Source organism: Mandrillus leucophaeus, unplaced genomic scaffold (assembly GCF_000951045.1).
Source record: "Mandrillus leucophaeus isolate KB7577 unplaced genomic scaffold, Mleu.le_1.0 Scaffold372, whole genome shotgun sequence".
NCBI classification, from domain to species: Eukaryota; Metazoa; Chordata; class Mammalia; order Primates; family Cercopithecidae; genus Mandrillus; species Mandrillus leucophaeus.
In genome coordinates this window covers 784,151-806,418 of record NW_012103943.1, presented here as the reverse complement: position 1 = coordinate 806,418, position 22,268 = coordinate 784,151, and the positions used below count along the sequence as shown (strand labels likewise).

General features: G+C 40.1%; 1 protein-coding gene across 1 annotated transcript; it reads right to left on the bottom strand.

The window, feature by feature from the left end:
• Positions 1-7,088: 7,088 nt before the first annotated feature.
• LOC105546864 lies at positions 7,089-7,766 on the bottom strand. Its single transcript, XM_011990173.1, has one exon. It carries the CDS (start codon positions 7,764-7,766, stop codon positions 7,089-7,091), a length of 678 nt encoding a protein of 225 aa, XP_011845563.1.
• Between the last annotated feature and the right edge of the window lie 14,502 nt (positions 7,767-22,268).

Here is a 22,268-nt window from a genome sequence, read left to right as displayed (position 1 = left end):
TAATCATGTTGAGATTATGTGGCTTTGTTCTCTTTTATATCTAAAAATTTTTCTGATTAAACTTTTTTTCAAATGGAGAAGCTAATTTTTTGTTTGTGGGTGTTTTAAATAGGAAAACGAAACCAGGAGCAATACTTCAGTCCTTTTTTGTTTTCAGTCTGTCTTCATAACGGGGCATGAGTCCTCCCAGAGAGTTATTTCTTGCCTGTTCATTACCCATTGCCATACAATAGATCATAACAGCTCAAATTATTGAGTGCCTAGGAGATGCTGGGCACAGTGCTAGAACTTTCCATCATCTTAGGTCTTCACAACAATCCCGTGAGGTCAATACTATTACCCCCAATTTTCAGAGAAGGGAATTAAGCCAAGAGTTTTAAGTCACGGCTGAAGGCCACGTGGTAAGTGATGAAGACTGAATTCAAAGGACATGATATGTTATCTACTGTGTGTTCTGTTGCACAATTTTATTTATGTATGTAAAAAGGCATTAAAGTTGAATTTTCATTCAGACATGAAGATACAATAGACATGACATTTCCAAAGGAGGAACCACTGCAGATGTTTAAAGGAAATTCTTGAGAACTATTTCCAGAATATAAAAAGGTCAAAAAATGGAGGAGCGAGAATTTTGTGAGTTGGCTCATTATAGAGAGAGCTGTGCTGGAAGTCCCATCCTCTCCCCCACTTAATTAAAGGGGTCCTTTCCCAGGACTACTCAACTCAGACATGACCCCCACCCGGTAAGGGGGTTCTTCTGCAGGGCTACTTAGATGGGAGCCTGACCCCCACACTGGGAGTGCCACACATGGGCTGGAGTTTGACTACCACCAGGAAAATGAAGGTGTGATGGGCTGGCAACGGCACTGCCACACTTCCAGGCTGTCAAGGCCAAGGATGCCTGAGTGCTCCCTAGGGACCAAATGAGGTCATGTAGGAGAGAAGGCCTGAGTGGGCTTGCCATGAAGCCTGTCAGACCCCATCTCTATCAGGGCAGCTGAGAGAGACCAAGATACCCCAGCAGCAGATAACTGGATTGAACTACAGGTTGGAGAAAGGAGTGGAAACTAACCACCCAAAATAAAGATGGGTCAGAGGACCTACAGGTAGAGGAGTCCATCAGGGAACTTCCAAAAAAGTACACAAAAGCAGCCCACAAGAGAAGGAGCATCCATAGGCACCTGCCTCACCAAGGAATCCATGTTTCACACAGAGGACAGACACAAATCAAGAAAGACCCCTCTTCTCCCCTTCTCACCCAGAGGGGGCAGCAAGCTGGGGGGATTGGGGACAAGAAAAGGACAAAGTGGAGGAGAGCGAAGATTCTAGGAGAGGCTTCTTCCCCACAGCCAGCTTCCAGATTGCATCAGGCAGAACAGATTTAAAGCCAAATCAGTTCAGAACTTGGATTAGTATATTGCAGTAAGCTTTCTAGTTAATGCATTAAAACTATATTTCCAACTTGAAGTGACTGTTGAACTATCTCAAACCTTAGAGCGAGGAGAAAAGCCATGGTACCTGCTAGGACTTTTATGCAGAGACGGGGGAAGTAACTCCCACTGGAGAAAATTTTAAAGGGGCGGCAGAATTGTTTTAAGCCATGTTTTAATACGGCATGAGCCGCCTTTGCTCAACACCTTTGTTTTACCTGTGGATGTCCTCTGACCCCCAGGGCCACATGAGCTCTAGGACAGGGCTTTCATTTTGTCACCACTATATTCCCAACACCCAGTGCAATGCCTGGCACAGAGTCAGAGCTGGGCAAATGCTCTCTTCATCAATCATGCTACCCAAAGAAGTGGTAAATGAGCCGAGAAGACCATAATGTTTCTATCTAATACCATCAATAATTTACTTGAATCTCTTCCATCATGTGAAGTAATTGGGGGATAACTTATCTGCTTCCTTTATTTACAGATTCCGGCAGTGATCTCCGTAGGTTTCCAAAATAACATTGGATGAGATTGTTTCAGGTCAATATATTTTTTCCAAATAGTATTTTGCTGCTGTTTAAAATAATTTGGGGGCTAGCACAGTGGCTCACACCTGTAATCCCAGCATTTTGAGGGTCTGAGGTGGGAGAATCACTTGAACCCAAAAGTTTGAAACCAGCCTGGGCAACATAGGAAGACCTCATCTCTAGAAAAATAAATAAATAAATTAATTAATTAATTAAATAATTTCAGGAGGACTCCAAACTAAATATTTTGTATTATCTTCTCTGACATTTTTAGGGGGTATACAAGTCAAGTTCTCCAGAGAAACAGAACATGTATTTATAGAGAGATTTTAAAATATGGTTTATGATATTGTGGAGGCTGGAAAGTCTAAAATCTATAGGGCAGGCCAGCAGGCTGCAGACTTAGGTGAGAGTTAATCCTGCAATATGGAGTCTGAATTCCACAAAGTAGCAATCTGGAAACCCTTGCCCTCTTATGGACAATTTCTTCTTCCTCCAGAAAATCTGTCTTTTTCTCATAAGGCCTTCAACTGGTTGGATGAAGCCCGCCTACACTATAGAGGCTAATTGGCTTCACTCGAAGTCCACTGATTTAAATGTTAATCACATCTAAAAAATACCTTCGCAACAACGCTTAGGCTGGCATTTCACCAAATTAGTGGGCACCACAGCCCAGCCATGTTGACACATAAAATTAACCATCACAGACCAGGCGCGGTGGCTTGTGCCTGTAACCCCAGCACTTTGAGAGGCTGAGGTGGACAGATCATGAGGTCAGGAGATCTAGACCATCCTGGCCAACATGGTGAAGCCCCTTCTCTACTACAAATACAAAAATTAGCTGGGCATGGTGGCACATGCCGGTAGTCCCAGCTATTCAGGAGGCTAAGGCAGGAGAATCGCTTGAACCCAGTAGGCAGAGGTTGCAGTGAGCTGAGATCGCACCATTGCACTCCAGCCTGGCAAAAGAGTGAGACTCCATCTCAAAAAAAAAAAAAAATTAAGCATCCCAGCAGGGAAAGACTCACCTCATATTCAACAATATATGACATTACGGGGGAAAACTTGTCTCAGCGCTGCTGGACTAGGGGAAGTTAAAAGGCTTTTTAACATATTGTTCCACATGAGCTGAAGATGTTTCCCTCCTGCCCCCACCCCTTTTTTTTTTTTTTTTTTTTTTTTTTTGAGGCGGAGTCTTGCTCTGTCACCCAGGGTGGAGTACAATAGCACGATCTTGGCTCACTGCAACCTCCACCTTCCTGGTTCAAGCGATTCTCCTGCCTCAGCCTCCCAAGTAGCTGGGACTACAGGCACATGCCACCACACCTGGCTAATTTTTGTATTTTTAGTAGAGACAAGGTTTCACCGTGTTAGCCAGGATGGTCTCAATCTCCTGACTTCATGATCCGCCCACCTTGACCCCCCAAAGTGCTGGGATTACAGGCATGAGCCACTGCGCCCGGCTGAGTCAGAGTTTTGATACAAGCCCTCCCCTTACCACCTGTGACCCTGACCCCCTCCATTTCTTTGTCTGGAAATCCAGGAGAACACTTCCTACTTCCAGGGTGGTGATGAGAATTAAATATCATAGCGTCCACAGATCCATACAGTAATGCTTAATAAGTATAAAATGTCTTCCTTTTTCTCCTTATTTTTTCCAGACTTCCTCATCTACTATGAAGGTAAAATATTCGAGGAGGGGGAGTTTAATAACTGAATATCCATGATCCTTTTAAAATCTCGTAGATGTGTACATTTCAGGTAAGTAAAGAAAAAAGAAAGTGGGGTGACTATGAAAGAGCTAATAGCTACTAGATATGAATTTTAAATGAAGTTTAATTTTAGAACAATTTTTGGAACATATTCTTAGCTTTCATCACTCAACAAATATTTGTGAGGCATCTATGTGTCAGACATACATTCTCAGGCTGGGCTTTTGGTGAATTTGCACCGTTAGGGGCGGATATTCTCAAAATCCAATGTTGCAAGACAGCATCATCTTGACAATGGAGAGCTGTTAAAGCGTATCCTTCAGTTTCTCTGTAGCTCAGGCAGTGGACCAGGGAACATCGTTGTCAGGGGCCACCTGATAACTGCTATAGTCACTGTAGGCTCCAGATGCACTGGTGGGCTTGCCTGGTTTCAGCCACATGGTGCAGTATGCAAGCTGTTCCCACTTGAATGGATTTCTCTTCTTTTCTCCCTCATCCTTCAGATAGTCTTCCATCCCTCTTGTTCAGATAGATAGCCTTCCATCCCCTTTCTCCACTATCACGCCTGTCTAGTTCAGACACCCTCCTCCCTCACCCCACCTCTATCACAGCACCCATCACATTGGAAAGTACTTGCTGATTTCCCTGTGTTGCCACGTTGGAGAAAGGGCTCCTTGTGATCAGAACAAGCTTATTCACCTGTCTATTACAATTCCAGGGGCCTAATATTCATATATGTTAACATATAAATACATATACAACTTGGTTCATACATGAGAATATATATTACAATACATTTATATAGCAGTTATAGAGAATATAAATTTTGATTAAATAATTTTGCAAAATTATTTTAGTTTTAATTTTACAGCTTCAACACTGTAATTCATTGGACAAAGAACCACAATTTTTTTTCTTTTTGAAGAAACTGAAATAGAGAGAGAGAATGCCATTCCATTTCCTCATTAGTCACAACTAATAAATGGACAGAAACCGAGTTAAACCGAGGTGACGGGATTTATTGGTTCTGGTATTTGGAAATGCAGGGAGTATCTTAGCCTCAGGAATCGCTGGATCTTGGTGGCTCTCTCCACTTCTCAGCTCTGTTTTCCTCTAGGCTGACTTTATTTAGATTCGGGTTTGTGTCACTGATGCTTCAGGACGCTCCAATGTACAAAAGAGAAGTTTTCCAACAGCAGCAACAAAAGTCCCAGAACTGAGTCCCCGTGATCTGTCTTGGGTCATGTCTCCATCCATGAACCTCTGTCACTATAGACAGAGGCTGACCAGACAGGCCTGGACTCAGCCCTGGAGTTTGAGATAGCATCGGAGCCACCCAAACACCCTGGATGAGTGCTAGAGAGTAGCAGCTCTTCAAAAGCACACACCATGCTGTCACCAGAGCAGGGAATGGTGGCTGGGCGGCAGAATAACATGTGATAAAGCAAAGTGGTGATAGAGCCAAGAGTGGAATTGATGACTTTCTGTGAGACAGAATTTCAAAGCACTTGAGGTGGTGGAGGAGAGAGGCCAGGTTTCCAGCCTGAGCTTGGTCAGGAGCAGTGAGAATTGAAGGAAGAGAGGCAGTCGGAAGATAATCAGGGGGGACCTGGTGAGGACAGAGCAGTGGTCAGGCTATGACCAGTAGGGTGGTAGGACAGAGGGGGAGGCAAGCAAGATGGCCAATTGCCATCCAGATGGGACAGGTGGCATGAAGACCAGCCTTCGAGTGTGACTCTCATGCATGAGGCACTACCCTAAACTCCAATTCATTTCCTTCTTACTTCATTAAAATCCTGGAATCCCATCCCCTAGATTAGGGAAACCTCCTTGTTCTCTTTGTTCATTCTAAAAGAGCCTGGTCTATAGAATCTGTATCCTAACAGTCAACTAGTATTATTTTATTACTATGATTAATCTCCTGATTGACTAAAAAGAACAGAGAATTTGCAGTCCATCAGATCTTGTCAAATCCCTGCCCTACCACTTGACAGTTGTGTGAACTTGAGCAGGTCACTTCCCTCTCTGAGCCTCAGGATTTTTGTAATGCATGTCAGCCGCTGGCCAAGAACTTGAATACAGTAAGCATTCAACTCCTGTTAGCAGCTATGACTGTAATTTTTGGTGCTGTAAAGTTTTATAGGTCTAAAAAAGCCCAGTAACAAGTTCTTCATAGCAAAGTCATAATTAAATCCAGCTGGACAGGCCCCAGATGAGTCTGCAACACATGGAATTTTTCATTATGAAGCAAACACTTCCCCTTTCCGAGGATCATCGTTAAACCAGGGATTTTTTTCCTCACCGCCATAGACTCTGCTCAAGATTCCCAAAGGAGAGCAGTACTTAGAGAATTCATTTTTAGTCATCTGAGCCTCATAAGAAAAAGCTCTGTCTTATTCAAATATGGCATAACAGAAATGAGGGCAGGAGCAGAGGGAAACGTAGTGGTGCTGGATTTAAACTTGAACTGTGGACTCTGCTTTTAGAATAAAACTCCATGGCTTTCTGGTTCTCACACTGTGCAGGTGCACCTTCTACCAAATGAGCTTGCACTGCATTCATTGCTCATCCACTCAGCTATTCCTCTTTCAACACTTACTGACTTCTGTTCACCAGTATCTGGGCTGAGCTCCAGAGTTCAGTAAGACCCGTCTTTTTTTTTTTTTTTTTTTTTTTTTTTTTTTTTTTTTTTTTTTTTTAAATAGAGATAGGCTCTCACTATGTTGCCCAGGCTGGTCTCAAACTCTTAGACTCAAACAATTCTCCTACCTTGGCCTCCCGAAGTATGGGGATCATAGGTGTGAGCCACCACACCTGGCCTAAGACCCGTCCTTTGCCATAAGTAGCTCATAATTTACAGCCGGGGTTCACAAACTGTTTCAACGAAAGGCTATATGGTAAATATTTTAGGCTTTACAGTAATAACATTTCTGTTGCCACTATTCGAGCAGGTCCTTGAATAGTTGGGGATATATTTTTGGAGGCTTTGAAACCTATTGGAGGAAAGGAGCAATGGAGGAGACCTCCTAGATATGTGGCCCAAGCAACTGGATGGTGCCTGCTGAGGCTGCCCCAAGGCAGAAGCTCATCTGCGTCAGTGCTTCTCAGACTTTTAAAAAAATTATCAACCCCCACTAGGAGCCTTTTCAGACATTATTTTCTTATTTGTGCACCCATACAATTGTAATACCACAGATGTGATAATCTTTTTATGCAGCAATGCCTATCTGTGCTTTATGCATAAAAAACGTGAGAACTTTTGCCCTCCCCTGCCTGAGAACCAATATTTGCTCCCTTGGGAATGCTGTCACCCCATTAAGAATGCATGGTCTAGCTCCAGGAGAGGTGGTTCCCTCTCCACCTATTTCAAGCCTCTTGTCTGAGCACCGCCTCCTCCTCAGTCATGACAGGTGGAATCATTGGGCTTTTGGGGGAACCCCTAAACCTCCAGAGAAAGACCATCTTAGAACACAGCATGGCAACACCAACCTTCCCCTTCTTTGGAGGAGTTTGCACCTCCCGAGGCTTCTGGGATAACTTTGCCCCAAATGTTCACATGGTCTGAGACCCACAGTCACAGGTGATAAAGGAACATTCACACCCTTTATCACCCCAATTCCTCTTAGGAAGGGGAAGATCATTGTGTGGGGAAAATACCTTAAGAAGTGCTTTGGGTAGAAGGTGAGAACCTTGGTGTGGGTGTTCCTGGAGAGGGGTGGAAGAGAGAGGCTGGGGCAGAGCCAGCAGGACGGGAGTCCACACGGGACACACTGAGACTTCCTGTCAACCTGCAAATCTTCAAGAAATTCAACACACACACCCAAAGTGTTCCACTGGCATGTATTTCTGGTGGGAAAAAAAGTGAGGGGGCTGAGATTTGCAGGGGAGAGGGGAGCAAAGGCAGGTGAATACACAAAGCAGGTGGACTCCAGGCAGGTGAGTCTAGGAACAGTGAAACTTGGGAGACATCGTGCATCCCGGGCAACACTACAGGGAGAAGGAGACAGTCCCACCCAAGCCTCGAGGTCCACAGAGGCCCAGGAAGATGGCCGGGGTTTGGTTTCTGTAACCACTCCCGTGAGAATGCAAGTCATGGAAGACCCATCAAAAAGTTAAACAACCAGGAGGTATTCGCTCAAGAATGCAAGGCCCAGAGGTGAGGCATCTCGGGATTGGTTCATTCACCAGCTGAACGTCCTTATCCTCTAAGACTCCAGCGCCCTGCATCTTCCACCACCCCCACCATCTTCAGCACACGGGCCATGTGTCCCCCCATGGTTCCCCTGCTGCCACATTTACAGCCATATCCAGAGGTGGAAAAGTGGTGAACCGCTATTCTATAAAACCTTTTAAGAGTGAGGAAAACTCCCCCAGAATCCCACCCTGACCCCTCAGCCCCCAGCACACTGCTCAGCAGTAAGCGGTCTATCACAGGTCCTTGGTGAAATTAAGACGATTGGCTAAATGAGCAACTACCAAAATGTGGCCCCTGCATCAGCAACATCAGCGCCACTTGGGAATTATTAGAAATGCAAAGTATTGAGCTTCATCTCAGCCAATAAAATCTGAAACTCTGAGGGCAGGGCCCTGCAGTCTATGGCTTAACGGGCCCTCCTGGTAATTCTGATGGAACCAGAAGTTTAGAACCAGCCAAGTAGCTGAGATTAATAAACATGCATTTCTGGTCCTGTGGTTTGGATGCGTGTCCTTCCAAATCTCATGTTGGAATTTTATCCCCAATGTTGGAGGTGGGGCCTTGTGGAAGATGTTTGGCTCATAGGGATGGAGCTCTCATGAATGTCTTGGTCTCATCCTCATGGTTATGAGTCAATTCTCAATTCTCACTCTATTAGTTCCCCCCAAGAGCTGCTTGTTTAAAAGACCTGACACCTTCCCACTCTCCTTTGTTTCCTCTGTCACCATGAGATCTCTGCACACCTTGGCTCTCCACCTTCCAACGTAAGTGAAAGCTTCCTGAAGCCCTCACCAGAAGCACATACTGGAGCCATGCTTCTTGTACAGCCTGCAGAACTGTGAGTCAAATAAACCTGTTTTCTTTATAAATTACCCAGTCTTTTAGGTATTACTTTATAGCAACACAAATGAACTAAGACATCCGAGCTGGAGAAGATGGCACCATAGGAAGCACCTGCTGGTTGCCTGTCCTGAAGGTGGCTACTTATGCATGAGACAGGTGGACTGGAGAGAGCTGGCAGTATAGAGAGGGGCCCAAGTGAAGCCCACACACTCACTGCTTGGCAGGACAAGAATGAGTGTGTTCTTCAGTCAAGTGGACTCATGAGAATACCTGGGCTGAAACCATCTTGAGAGGACCCATACTCAAAGGAAAAACATTGGCCCCATGTCCAAAGATTAGCAACTAAATGTATATTGACATGGTATTAAATAAAATGAAATGTTTAAGATATATTTGTAGGGCTGGGTGTGCTGGCTCATGCCTATAATCCCAGCACTTTGGGAGGCCGAGGCAGGCAGATTACCTGAGCTCAGGAGTTCAAGACCAGCTTGACCAACATTGTAAAACCCCATCTCTAATAAAAATACAAAAAGTTAGCTGGGCATGGTAGTGCACACCTGTAGTCCCAGCTACTCAGGAGGTTGAGGCAGGAGAATCGCTTGAACCCGGGAAGCAGAGGTTGCAGTGAGCCAAGATTGCGCCACTGCACTCTGGTCTGGGTGATAAAGCGAGACTCCATCTCAAAAATTTTTTTAAAAGAGGTACATTTGTATAGGTACTACTTCGAATAAGGAAGGAAACTTAGATACCTCTCACTCAGTAACTAATAGAACAAAAAATGCACAAAAAAGGCATAAAGATTGTATTCCAGTTCTTCAGGGAAACAGAACCACGTAATATATATAGATAGATAGATAGGTATATGAAAAGAGATTTATTATGGGAGATTGGCTCATGTAATTATAAGGCTCATGATCTGTCAGGTCCAAGTCCAGAGAACCAGGTCTGAGAACCAGGAATGCTGACATTCAAAGGCAAGAGGAGATGGATGTCCCAGTTCTGATAGGGAGAGAAAATTCACTCTCCTTCCACTTTTTCTTCTATTTTGGCCTCAGTGTATTGGATGATGTCCACCCACATTGGTGAGGGTGATCTTCTTTACTGTGTCTATGGAGTCAAATGCTAATCTCCTCCAGGAACACTATCACACGCATGTCAGAAAGAGTGTTTTCCAGCTATCTGGACATCCCTTAGCCCAGTCAGGTCGGCACATAAAATTAACTGTCATGAAGGTATAGACTATCTAAACAACCAATACAATTAACAAATTCGATGTGGCTTACATATATAGAACACTACACCCAACCATGGAAAACACTTGCTTTTTAAGTATACATTGATTATTTACCAAGACTAGCCATATACTGGGCCATAAAGCAAATCTCCACAAATTCTAAATGACTAAAATTATTCTGAGTATGTTCTCTAACCACAGTGAAATTAAGCTAGCTATCAGTAACAACACAATTTTTTAACCAGAATGTTTGGACATTGAGCAACTAAAACACCCATTGGTCAAGGAATAAATCAAAAATAGCCATTAGAAATTGTCTTGGGCTGAATGGTAATGAAAATATCACATGGTGCTGGGTCACAGCTAAAACTGTGCTCAGAAGGAAATGTGTAACTTTATTTCTTTAACTTTTATTTTAAGTTCAAATGTACATATGCAGGTTTGTTACATAGGGAAACTTGTGCCATGGCGGGGTTGTTGTACAAATTATTTCATCACCTAGATATTAAGCCTAGTACCCATTAGTTATTTTTCCTGATCCTCTCCCTCCTCCCACCCTCCACCTTCCAATAGGCCCCAGTGTGTGTTGTTCCCCTCTAAGTGTCCATGTGTTCTCACCATTTAGCTCCCACATATAAGTGAGAACATACAGTATTTGGTTTTCTGTTCCTGTGTTACTTTGCTAAGGATAATGGCCTCCAGCTCCATCCATGTCCCTGAAAAGGACATTATCTCATTCTTTTTATAGCTGCATAGTATCCCATGGTGTATATGTGCCATATTTTCTTTATCCAGCCTGTCACTGAAGGGCATTTAGATTGATTCCATGTCTTTGCTATTGTTAATAGTGTTGCAATGAACATACATGTGCATTTTAATAGAATGATTTGGGATTGCTGAGTCAAATGGTATGTCTGTCTTTAGGTCTTTGAGAAATCATCACATTGTCTCCCACAATGGTTGAACAAATTTACACACCCACCAACAGTGCATAAGCGTTCTTTTTTCTCCACAACGTTGTCAGCATCTGTTATTTTTTGGACTTTTTAATAACAGCCATTCTGATTGGTATGAGATGGTATCTCATTGTAGTTTTGACTTGCATTTCTCCCATAATCAGTGATGTTAAGCTTTTTTTTTTTTTGACGGAATCTCACTGTGTCACCCAGGCTAGAGTGCAGTGGCATGATCTCGGCTCACTGCAACCTTCAGCTCCTGGGTTCAAGGGATTCTCCTGCCCCAACCTCCCAAGTAGCTGCGATTACAGGGGCACATCACCACACCCGGCTAATTTTTTGTATTTTTAGTAGAGATGATGTTTCGCTATATGGGCCAGTCTGGTCTCAAACTCCTGTCCTCAAGGGATCCACCCACCTCGGGAGGTTTTTTTTTCATATGATTGTTGGCTGCACATATGTCTTCTTTTGAAAAGTGTCTGTTCATGTCCTTTGCCCACTTTTTTATAGGGTTTTTTTTTTCTTGTAAATTTGTTTAAGTTTATTATAGATGCTAGATATTAGATCTTTGTTGGATGCATAGTTTGCAGAAATTTTCTCCCATTCTATAGTCTGTTTACTCTGTTGATGGTTTCTTTTGCTGTGCTGCACTTTTTTTTTTTTTGAGATGAAGTCTTACTCTGTCACCCAGCTGGAGTGCAGTAGCATGATCTTGGCTCACCGCACTTCTGTCTCCTGGGTTCAAGCAATTTTCCTGCTTCAGCCTCCCGAGTAGCTGGGATTACAGGCACAGGCCACAATGCCTGGCTAATTTTTGTATTTTTAGTAGAGAAAGGGCTTCACCATGTTGGCCAAGCTGGTCGTGAACTCCTGACCTCAAGTGATCTGCCCGCCTTGGCCTCCCAAAGTTCTGGGATTGCCGGCGTGATTTTTAGAATTTTCTATTGGTATTCATAAGTGACAGTGGTCTACAGTTTTTTGTTCATCTCTATATTTATCAGGCTTTATTAAAGTTATTCTCATTATGTAAAAGAAATTGGAAAAATATATTCCTTTTCTTTTGCTCCAGATAAATTTAAACAAAATTAGAATTATCGGTTGTTTATTACTTAACATTTTGTTTTGAAGAATTACAGATTTTCAGAAAAAAAATTATTTTAAAACTACAAAAATTGCTACATACCTAGATTCCTTGGAGGGATATACATATTTTTCTGAAGTGCTTGAGAGTAAGTTGTAGATATATTTTTTAACCCTGAATTCTTTAGTGTATATTTCCTAAAAACAAGGACATAGCCTTATGTAACCACAATACAATTATCAAAATTGGGAAATTAACAGATACAATACTATCATCTAATCCATAGGCCTTATTCATATTTTATTAGTTTTCCCAATAATATCTTTTCTAGAAAAATATTTTTTCTGGTTCAGAATCCAATACAGCATCACACACCATTTAGTTGTCATGTTCCTCTAGTCTCTTTTAATCCGGAGCAATTTACCAGTCTTTTTCTTTCTTAAGCCCGATATTTTTGAAGGATGTGGGCTATTTATTTTATGTAACATCTCTCAATTGTATTTTGTCATGACTAGATTCAGGCCACGCATTTTTAGTCACAAACACCACAGAAATGATGTTCTGTCCTTCTCAGTGCATTTTATCAGGAGACACATGTATGTTTGCCTCATTACAAGTGATGTTAACTTTGATCATTTGTTGTGTTGTCTGCCAGGTTGTCCACTGTAAAGAATGTCTGTTCCTTAATAGTTTGGTAAAATTTCCCTAGAAACCTCATAGCATTTTTTCTAATGGATGGAAAAGTAGCTCTTTCAAAACTTCCATTACTCCCCAAATTTCCTTAAGCTGGCCCTTTGTAATCACTCCATTTCCCAATTCCTAACCACTGACAACCACTGATCTGTTCTCTGTCCCTACAGTTTTGCTTCTTCAGAATGCCATATAAATGAAATCATAAAGTATGTAACATTTTGAGACCGGCTTCTTTCGCTCAGTCTAATGCATTTGCAATTTGTCTATATTGTTGCCTGTATCAATAGTCTGTTCCTTTTAATAGCTGAATAATATTCTATTGGATAGCTGTACCAGTTTGTTTATCCATTCACCTGTTAAAGAACATTTGGGTGGTTTCCACTTTGAGGTGATTATGAGTAGAGCTGCTATAAACATCTGTGTAGAGAGTTTTGTGTGAGCACAGTAATTTTATCTAGGGTAAATACCCTGGGAGTGAATTGCTTGGTTTTTATTGATAGTGTATGCTTTGCTTTATAAGAAACTGTCAAACTATTTTTTCAGTGGCTGTACCATTTTACATTTCCACCAGGAATGTAGGAGAGCCCCAGCTATTCCACACACTTGTCAGTGTTTGGTATTGCCAGATTTTTTCTGCTTTTAATTTTAGTCATTCCAGTGGGCATGTCGGTGTATCTCATCACAGTTTTAATTTATATTTTCTTAATGGCTAATGATGTTGAACATCTTTTCATGTGCTTATTGCCATGTGTATATGCTTGTTAAAGAAGTGTCTTCAAATGTTTTGTCCATGTTTTTATTGAGTTATTTGTTTCCTTCTACTGAATTTGGAATGTCCTTTGCATATTCTGGATACAAGCTGTTTGTCAAATATGTGTCTTGAAAATGTTTTCCCCCAGTCTATGGCTTTTTTTCTCATTCTCGTAACAGTGTATTTCACTCAGAAAAGTTTTAAATTAACCCCATCGAAGAGTGGGCAAAGGATATGAACAGACACTTCTCAAAAGAAGACATTTATGCAGCCAACAGACACATGAAAAAATGCTCATCATCACTGGCCATCAGAGAAATGCAAATCAAAACCACAATGAGATACCATCTCACACCAGTTAGAATGGCGATCATTAAAAAGTCAGGACACAACAGGTGCTGGAGAGGATATGGAGAAATAGGAACGCTTTTACACTGTTGGTGGGACTGTAAACTAGTTCAACCATTGTGGAAGAGAGTGTGGCGATTCCTCAAGGATCTACAACTAGAAATATCATTTGACCCAGCCATCCCATTACTGGGTATATAGCCAAAGGATTATAAATCATGCTACTATAAAGACACATGCACATGTATGTTTACTGTGGCACTATTCACAATAGCAAAGACTTGGAACCAACCCAACTGTTCATCAATGATAGCCTGGATTAAGAAAATGTGGCACATATACACCATGGAATACTATGCAGCCATAAAAAAGGATGAGTTCATGTCCTTTGTAGGGACATGGATGCAGCTGGAAGCCATCACTATGAGCAAACTATCACAAGGACAGAAAACCAAACACCCATGTTCTCACTCATAGGTGGGAATTGAACAATGAAAACACTTGGACATAGGGAGGGGAACATCACACACAGGAGCCTGTCATGGGGTTGGGGGGTAGTGGAGGGATTACATTAGGAGAAATACCTAATGTACATGACGAGCTAATGGGTGTAGCAAACCAACATGGCACATGTATACATATGTAACAAACCTGCACATTGTGCCCATGTACCCTAGAACTTAAAGTATAATTAAAAAAGGGAAAAGTTTTAAATTTTGATTAAGTTCAACTTATCATTTTGTTTCATAGATTATGCTTTTGGTGTCATATCTAAAAATTATTTGCTTAACCTAAAGTCACATAGATCTTCTCCTATGTTTTCTTCTAAAGTTGTTAGAGTTTTTATATTTTACATTTATATTTATAATTTATTTTGAGATAATTTGTCAATAAGGCATGAGGTTTAGATCAAGCTTCATTTTTCTGCAAATGAATATCCAATGGTTCTGATGCCATTTGCTGAAAAACTATCCTCCATTGAATTGCTTTTGCATTTTTATCAAAAATTCATTGGCCATATTGATTGGTTTTTAAACTCTCTATTCCAAACACTGTTTCTGAAGTCTCTACTCTGTTTCATTGACCTGTGTGAGTATGCCCTCACCAATACCATACTGTTTGATTATTATAGTTTTATAGTTAATCTTAAAATGCAACTTCATTCTTCTTTGTCAAAATTTTTGTAGCTATTCTAGATTCTTCTTCTTGCCATATATATTTTATAATAAGTATGTCTATATCCATTTTTAAAAATCCTGTTGCAATTTTGATTGGACTAGCATTAAATTCATAGATCAATATACAGAGAACTGTCATGATTAACTCTATTGAAGGTTCCAGCCCATGAGCAGGGCATGTCTCTCCATTTATTTCTGTCTTTCTGAATTTTGTAATATCATTTCTCATTGTTAGTATATAAAAATATAATTGATTTTCATGTGCTGACTTTGAATATGCAAACTTGCTAAGTTCACTTACATAGTTTTAGCAGGTTTTATTTCTTCCTTTCTAATCTATATGCCTTTTATTTCTCTATCTTGCTTTAATCCACTATTACAGGAGAGAACGAGAATGGACATTATTGCCTTATTCCTAATCTTAGAGGAAAGCATTCAGTCATTAAGTATGTTATCTGCCCCTTATCAGGATAAGGTAGTTCCCTTCTATTCCTACCTCACTAAGATTTTTTAATCACAAATGATGGTGTATTTTTCAAATGGTTTTTCTGCATCAATCAAAAATAATCATCTAGGGTTTTTTTTCTTTACTCAGTCGACATGGTGAATTACATTGATTGGGCTCAACTATTGAACCAGTCTTTTATCACAGCAATAAACCCCAGTTACTCATGGTATATTATTTATTTCATATGTTGCTGAGGTTTTTTTTTAGTTTTCCTGAGAACTTTTACAACAATGTTCATGAACAATATTGGCCCATACTTTTCTTTTCCCATATTATTTTTGTCTGGTTTTGGAATCAGGATGATGTAAAACTCATAAAGTGAGTTGGGAAATGTTCCTTCCTCTTCTCTTTTCTGGAAGAAGTTATGTAAAACTGGCATTATTTCTTTTGTAAATGCTTTGTAGGACTCACCAGTGAGATCGTCTGGACCTGAAAATTCTTTCTTGGAAGGATTTTCACTACAAATTCAATTTTGAAAATAGATTTAGGACAATTCAGGTTATCTACTTTTTTCTTCGGTGACTTTTGGTAGTTTGTGTCTTTCAACAAATTTATTTTATGTAAATTGCCAAAGGTATGTACATGCAGTTGTTCCTAGTATTCTCTTATTATCTTTTAATCTGTATGGAATCTATAGTAATATCCACCCCCCACCCCCATTTTGTGATCTTATTTTTGCTCCATTTGTTTTCTTTTTTTAAATTTCTATTGTAACTTCTTACGGTTGTAGCTTCATTTGTGTTACCCCTTTTCACTTCTTAATATAAATCTTTTAAGCTGTGAATTTTCCCCTGAACACCATTTATAGGTTCTGATATGTAGAATTCATTTATCATTTCCTTCATATAATCTAATTTTGGTTGAAATTTTTTTTCTTTGCCCTGACTTAAAAGAGTTTTGTTTGTTTACTTCGAAGAGATGAGGGTTTTTTCCGATTTTATATTTAATTCCTACTTCTACTGCATTAAAACTAAGAAATTTTCCTGTACCGTATCTACCTTTGGAAATGTATTGGGACTTTCTTTGTGGACTAATATGTGGTCAAGTTTTGCACTTCTTCCATAGGTACATGTTTTAAAAAGAACTCTATTCTTTATTTTCAAGGTAAAAAGTTTCCTTTATGCTAACTATATCTATGTTACTAATTGATTATACTGTTTAGATCTACTTGGTTTGTAATTGACTAAGAAAGTTGAATTAAAATTCTTAATATTACTATATATCTGTTATGTATCTGTTTTTTTCTTTAGGTGATTCTTGTAGTTTTCACTTTGATCAATGCTGATACTTTTATTTAGTTCTTCATTGAGAATTATACTCTTTGTCCATTTTTTGTTTCTCAGCTTACTGAATTCCTCAATTTCATACATGTGTCTTACAAATATCATAATGGTAGTTTTCTTTGGTGACCCATCCAGAATTTATTCTTTCATTCATAGGTAAGTATATGAATTTCCTATTGCGGCTATAACAAATTATCACAGACTTAATGGCTTGAAACAACAGGAATGTATTATCTTACAGTTCTGGAGGTCGGAAGTCTGAAAAGTGTCTCACTAGGCTAAAACCAAAGTGCTGACCTGGTTGTGTTCCTTCTGGAGCTTCTAGGGGAGAATCTGTTTCCTTATTTTTTTCCAGCTTCCAGAGGCTGTCTACATTTCTTGACTTACAGTTCCTTTCTCCATCTTCAAAGCCAGCAATGGTGGGTTGAATCCTCCTCGGACGGCGTCACTCTGACCTTCTTTTCTAGACTTAAATCTTCCCTCTGCCTCTTTAAGAAACCTTCGTGATGGCATCAGGCCCACAGGTAATCCAGGGTAACCTCCTATTTAAGATTGGCTGATCAGGAACCTAAATTCCATCTGCCATCCTCACCATGTAACATAACAAATTCACAGCTACCAGGGAACAGTCCTCTATTTTCTTAGTCCTCTATGTTTTTACTTATTTATTTGTTCTTTATTAGCAAATGTTAGTTACTATTATATTTTTTAATATTTACATTTTAATATTTATATTTGTACCAGTGAAATTTTTGCAGATGCAGCATGAGCAGAGGCATGAAATGTTCTTTACTGGTTGGCTTGGTTGCTTATGCTCTTGTGGTATGCTATGAGAAGATTTCCTCTGGGTATCTGCTGCCCTTTCACCTGGGTCCCGAGCTAATACAGGTAGATATCTAAACCCCGTCCATGGCCTGGAACCAAGCCCAGATGGCCCACAGCCTCAGGCAGGGCTACCTGACAATATCATTTCTAATCAGCCCAAACCTCAGGCAAAGAACACATCAACAACAATGATGTGATGTTCTCGTAAACCACTAGCTTCTTGAGGTCGATTGTTACATAGCAAAACCTGGCTATTATGATTTGTATTGCTACTATTTAGTCAATTTTAAATGATATGTTTTTACTCTCAGCCATTACACGAAATCTTCAATATAATTTTTTCTCCATCTATTTTTTTTTAACCTTTTCTTCACCCAGTTTGGGTAAGGTCTATCATTTCTATAATGTGTTACAATATATAACATTCACCTTCTATCCTGCCAGTTGAATACCCCCATTAATATTAGTCTTAGTTCTTCTATCAAATATGTATAATGCTAACCTCCAGTCCTTGTATATAGTTTCTTGAAAAATGGTTGGTTGGTTGAAAGTTGTCATTTTTATTTTCCTCAAGGAAGGCTCATGGGAACACATTCTCTGAGTTCTTGTGTTTTTAAAATTGTATTTTTTTAACCTTTCTATTTAAAGAAATTTTTGACTGGGTATAAAATCATTGATTCATGCTCTCTTTCCTTAAATAGTAAGTGTTGTTCTACTGTAGTTTGGAATTAAATGTTGTTCTAGAGAAATCGGAAGCCAGCTGGGGACAAAGGAAATAAAGTCCTATATAAGGTATAATACTAGGAATCTTTATATTCACAGTCCACTAATTTTTCTAGGAAATGTCTCAGCATTGACCATTCAGAGTCACCTTTCTCGGGCACACAATGTATTCTTGGCAATGTGTAGATTCAAGTGTTATTTTATTTTAGGAATGCTTTTTTGATTTATACCTTTAATATTTGCTCTGTTTTGTGTTTTGTTGTCTTCTTTGGGAATGCCAGTTATGCATATATTTAATGTCCTTTGCCTGTGCACTAAATCTATCACTATCTATTCCTCTTTAACTCTTTCTATTTACATTTTATTTTGTTCACACTTCTCATTTCTATTTTCTATGTCATTATCTTTTTGTAGTGTTTATTAACACTTACGCTCTTTCAAATATTGTCTTCGTTTTTATCATGGTTCTATTTTTCTTCCCCTTCTTCTCTGAGTTTTGCCAGATCACATTTCATCTTCTGCTGCCCTGCAATCCCATCTCTGAGGTATTACATAATGGTTATTTTTAGAGATTATTGCTTCATTATGATGTTTAATTCATAGTAGAGTGTTTGTTCACAATTCTAATCTGTTCCAAGGCCATTTTACTACTGAACATTTTTATTCATAAATTTTGCCGTTCCCTTCCTCCTTTTTTTCATAGTATCTTCTTAAAAATGCAGCACTAGTGTATTTTTTTTAATAACTTATTGTTAAATGCATTAGGATTTCATGAGCCATGTATTTGCTATAGATGGAGAGAGGCCAGGGTGGAATTATAATCAAGTCAGCTTTCACAACTCAGAGGCTCTCTTCTCCTCACTTGCTACAAAGTGAGGCTGCTTCTCTTAAACATGGATTGTCTAACATAATTCTTCTACATGTAACCTGGTGTGGAAGATTAAATTCCCATTCTCCCTTCTTTTCTCCCTGTAGTAACACCATATATCTACACCTTTGCCACTGCCTTCTGGTGGATGGATTGTACTTTTCTTCCCCTTAACTTTGGACTTGGTCATGCAACTTGCTTTAGCTAATGAGCTATTAGTGAGTATCTCATGATCAAAGGCATGATTCTTGGCTAAGCTGCCATTAGTGAGTATGCCATGATCAAAAGCATGACATATGCTCATGCAGTTGAGTTTATCCTCTTGACCCTTGCTTTTCATCATGAGAAGAACATGACTCAGGTAGCCATTGATTTGAGAAGGTTGAGTTACATGTGGAAAAAAACAGCACTCAACCATCAAACTAGGGTCAAAACTAGCTTAGAACAGCCTACATACATTAACCCCAGCCACCTTAAAGATGCATGAGCAAGAACAAATGTTTATTGAGTTTGGGTGTCTTTGTTACCTAGCTAAAGCTGACTGATACACCCAGCCTCCTCACTTCTCTGAACCTGACCAAGCTTAGGGGGACTTCTTCCACCTCTCAGTGTACTCTATTCTTCACTCTCTTTTTTAATTAAATGACATAGTTTTTTCCCTTCAGAGTGGTTCCCCCAGCTTCAAAACGTTTTTATAATTTTTTTGGTCCAATGCTTTACTGACCTCGCTCCTCTGCTGTTGACTCCTCCCTCTTGCACAGCTCCTGGGTGCTCTTGGCAGCTCTTACCAAATATTTTTCAGTCTGTCTCCTAGCTTCACTGAAAAAGGAGTTTGAATTTTTGTTTTCTGTTCTCCTTATTGCTTTGGATGATTTCCAGGAAGAAAAGAAGAGATTATGAAGTTTGTGCATCCATTTTCAAATGGAAGTCTGCCTTGCTTCTAGAATAAGAAGCTGGCATGGAGTGTTGGAACAAATGTGGGCTTTAGAATCAGACAGACCTGAATCAGATCCTGGGTCTGCCACTAATTTCTGTGTGAATTTGAAAAATTTACACTGACCTCTCTGAGCTCCAGTTTGTTTCTTCAATCTATAAAAAGGATCTAGTAACACTTATATCAGAGTTATTAAAAAGAACATCTTCAGAGAATGAAAGCTAAAATATGGACAGCATCTAGCAGTGCAAATAGCAGGCACACCAAAAAATGAAATGAAAACCTATTTTTTTTTTTTTTTTTTTTTTTTGAGACAGAGTCTCATTCTGTCACCTAGGCTGGAGTGCAGTGGCGCCATCTCGGCTCATTACAACCTCCACCTCCCAGGTTAAAGTGATTCCTGCCTTAGCCTCCCGAGTAGCTGTGATTACAGGCACACACCACCACAACCAGCTAGGTTGTTTAAAATTTTTTTTATTTTTAGTAGAGATGAGCTTTCACCATGTTGGCCAGGCTGGTCTCAGACTCCTGACCTCAGGTGATCTGCCCACCTCACCCTCCCAAAGTGCTGGGATTACAGGCTTGAGCCACTGCACCTGGCCTGAAAACATAATTATTATAATTCTTTCATTGCACTGTTGGTGGTGACTGCAGAACAAAAGATATAAGAATGCAGTTTTTAAAACACCTAGATGAAAAGGCAATAAAAGTACAAAGATAGGTCTTCCATTCTGTGAAATCTGCACAGGAACAGTGAGACCTGCTGATTCTTCGAGAAGTTCAGAAAATAATTTAATTCCTTGCATCCTGTCCCTCCTCTCCATACTTGGGTTTTCTATCCCCACCTCTACAGAACATATGTCTTGGTCTGGAGATGGGGCCAATGGCTAAAGTCAAGCCAATTTGCATAACCTCATTCCCTGAGCACGATCCGTTTGTTCATTGATGGGCATCGGATTAATTCAGGGCCAATTAGATTGAAAGAGATGTTAGCTGGTGGTTTTAGAAGAGTAAGGTTTTAGTCTTCTGAGGGAATTTCTAGGAACAACCTTGTCCCTCTCCCTTGACAAGTCCCAGAAGATTTTGAGAGCCCTCTGAAAACTGCAACAGGAAAGGGATGTGGTCTTGAGATGAGGCTGGCATGGCAGAGAGGAAACACGCAGAGAAAAAGACCTTGGATCCTTGATGATATTGTTGCACATCTGAATCAAACCAACACTGGAGCCCATTCAACCTCTTCACTATATGGTAAATAAGCCACTTAACCTTCTTCCAATTGGTTATGCCCATTTGAGTTTGGTTGTCTCTTACTTGCAGCTAAATGTACTCCATTACATTATCAGACAGCAAAGTTTCCCAACAATTCCCATCACCATCATTAACACTTTCTCCACAAAAGACCATCTTGAATCCTGTGTCCCAGGTGGTTTCCAGAATCAAAAAACCATTGCTCAGTGTCCCTTTTATAATTCTGTTTTTTTCATAAACTATGCTCTTGCATGGTTCTAACAAACATTTATCAATAATAAAAGCTAATGTCTGTTAAGTTCTTAATACATGCCAGTCTGTCCACCAAGCCCTTTGCTGCATTCTTTCATCGAATGCTTACAACATTCGTATGAGATAAGCACCATTGCCTCTTCCCACAGAGGGAGTAACTAAGACTTAACCATCTTAGCCTCTGACCTAAGTTATAGATCAATAAAGTGGTGAATCCAAGAGTCAAACTGACTCCAAAGTTGAATTCTTAAACAGTAGGGCTGAACTGTGTCTAAAAAACATTTATTTGAGCCCCATCTATGCCCAGAGAGGAGTTAGTTTTTCCTCATGAGTTGCACATGAGCTAATGGGATAAGCAAATTTGTACACAAATCCTCATAGCACAGCAGGGAATGCAGGAACATGCCTGAAGAGACAAGTGGAGGTCAATTCAGGAAAAGTCCCACACCATGCAAAGCAGCCAGGACTCTATCCTGAGGGTGACGGTGACCCAGGGAAAGGTTTCTGGCAGAGGAGTGACATGATCAGATGGGTTCTATAAACTGTGGATGTGACTGTAATGTGAAAGATAAATGAATGGAATGAGACTGGGGTTTAGCCAACCTATGAGGAAGGTGTGCAATACTCCAGATGTGGTGCGATGTGCACATGGCCCATGAAAGAATATTCAAAAGAC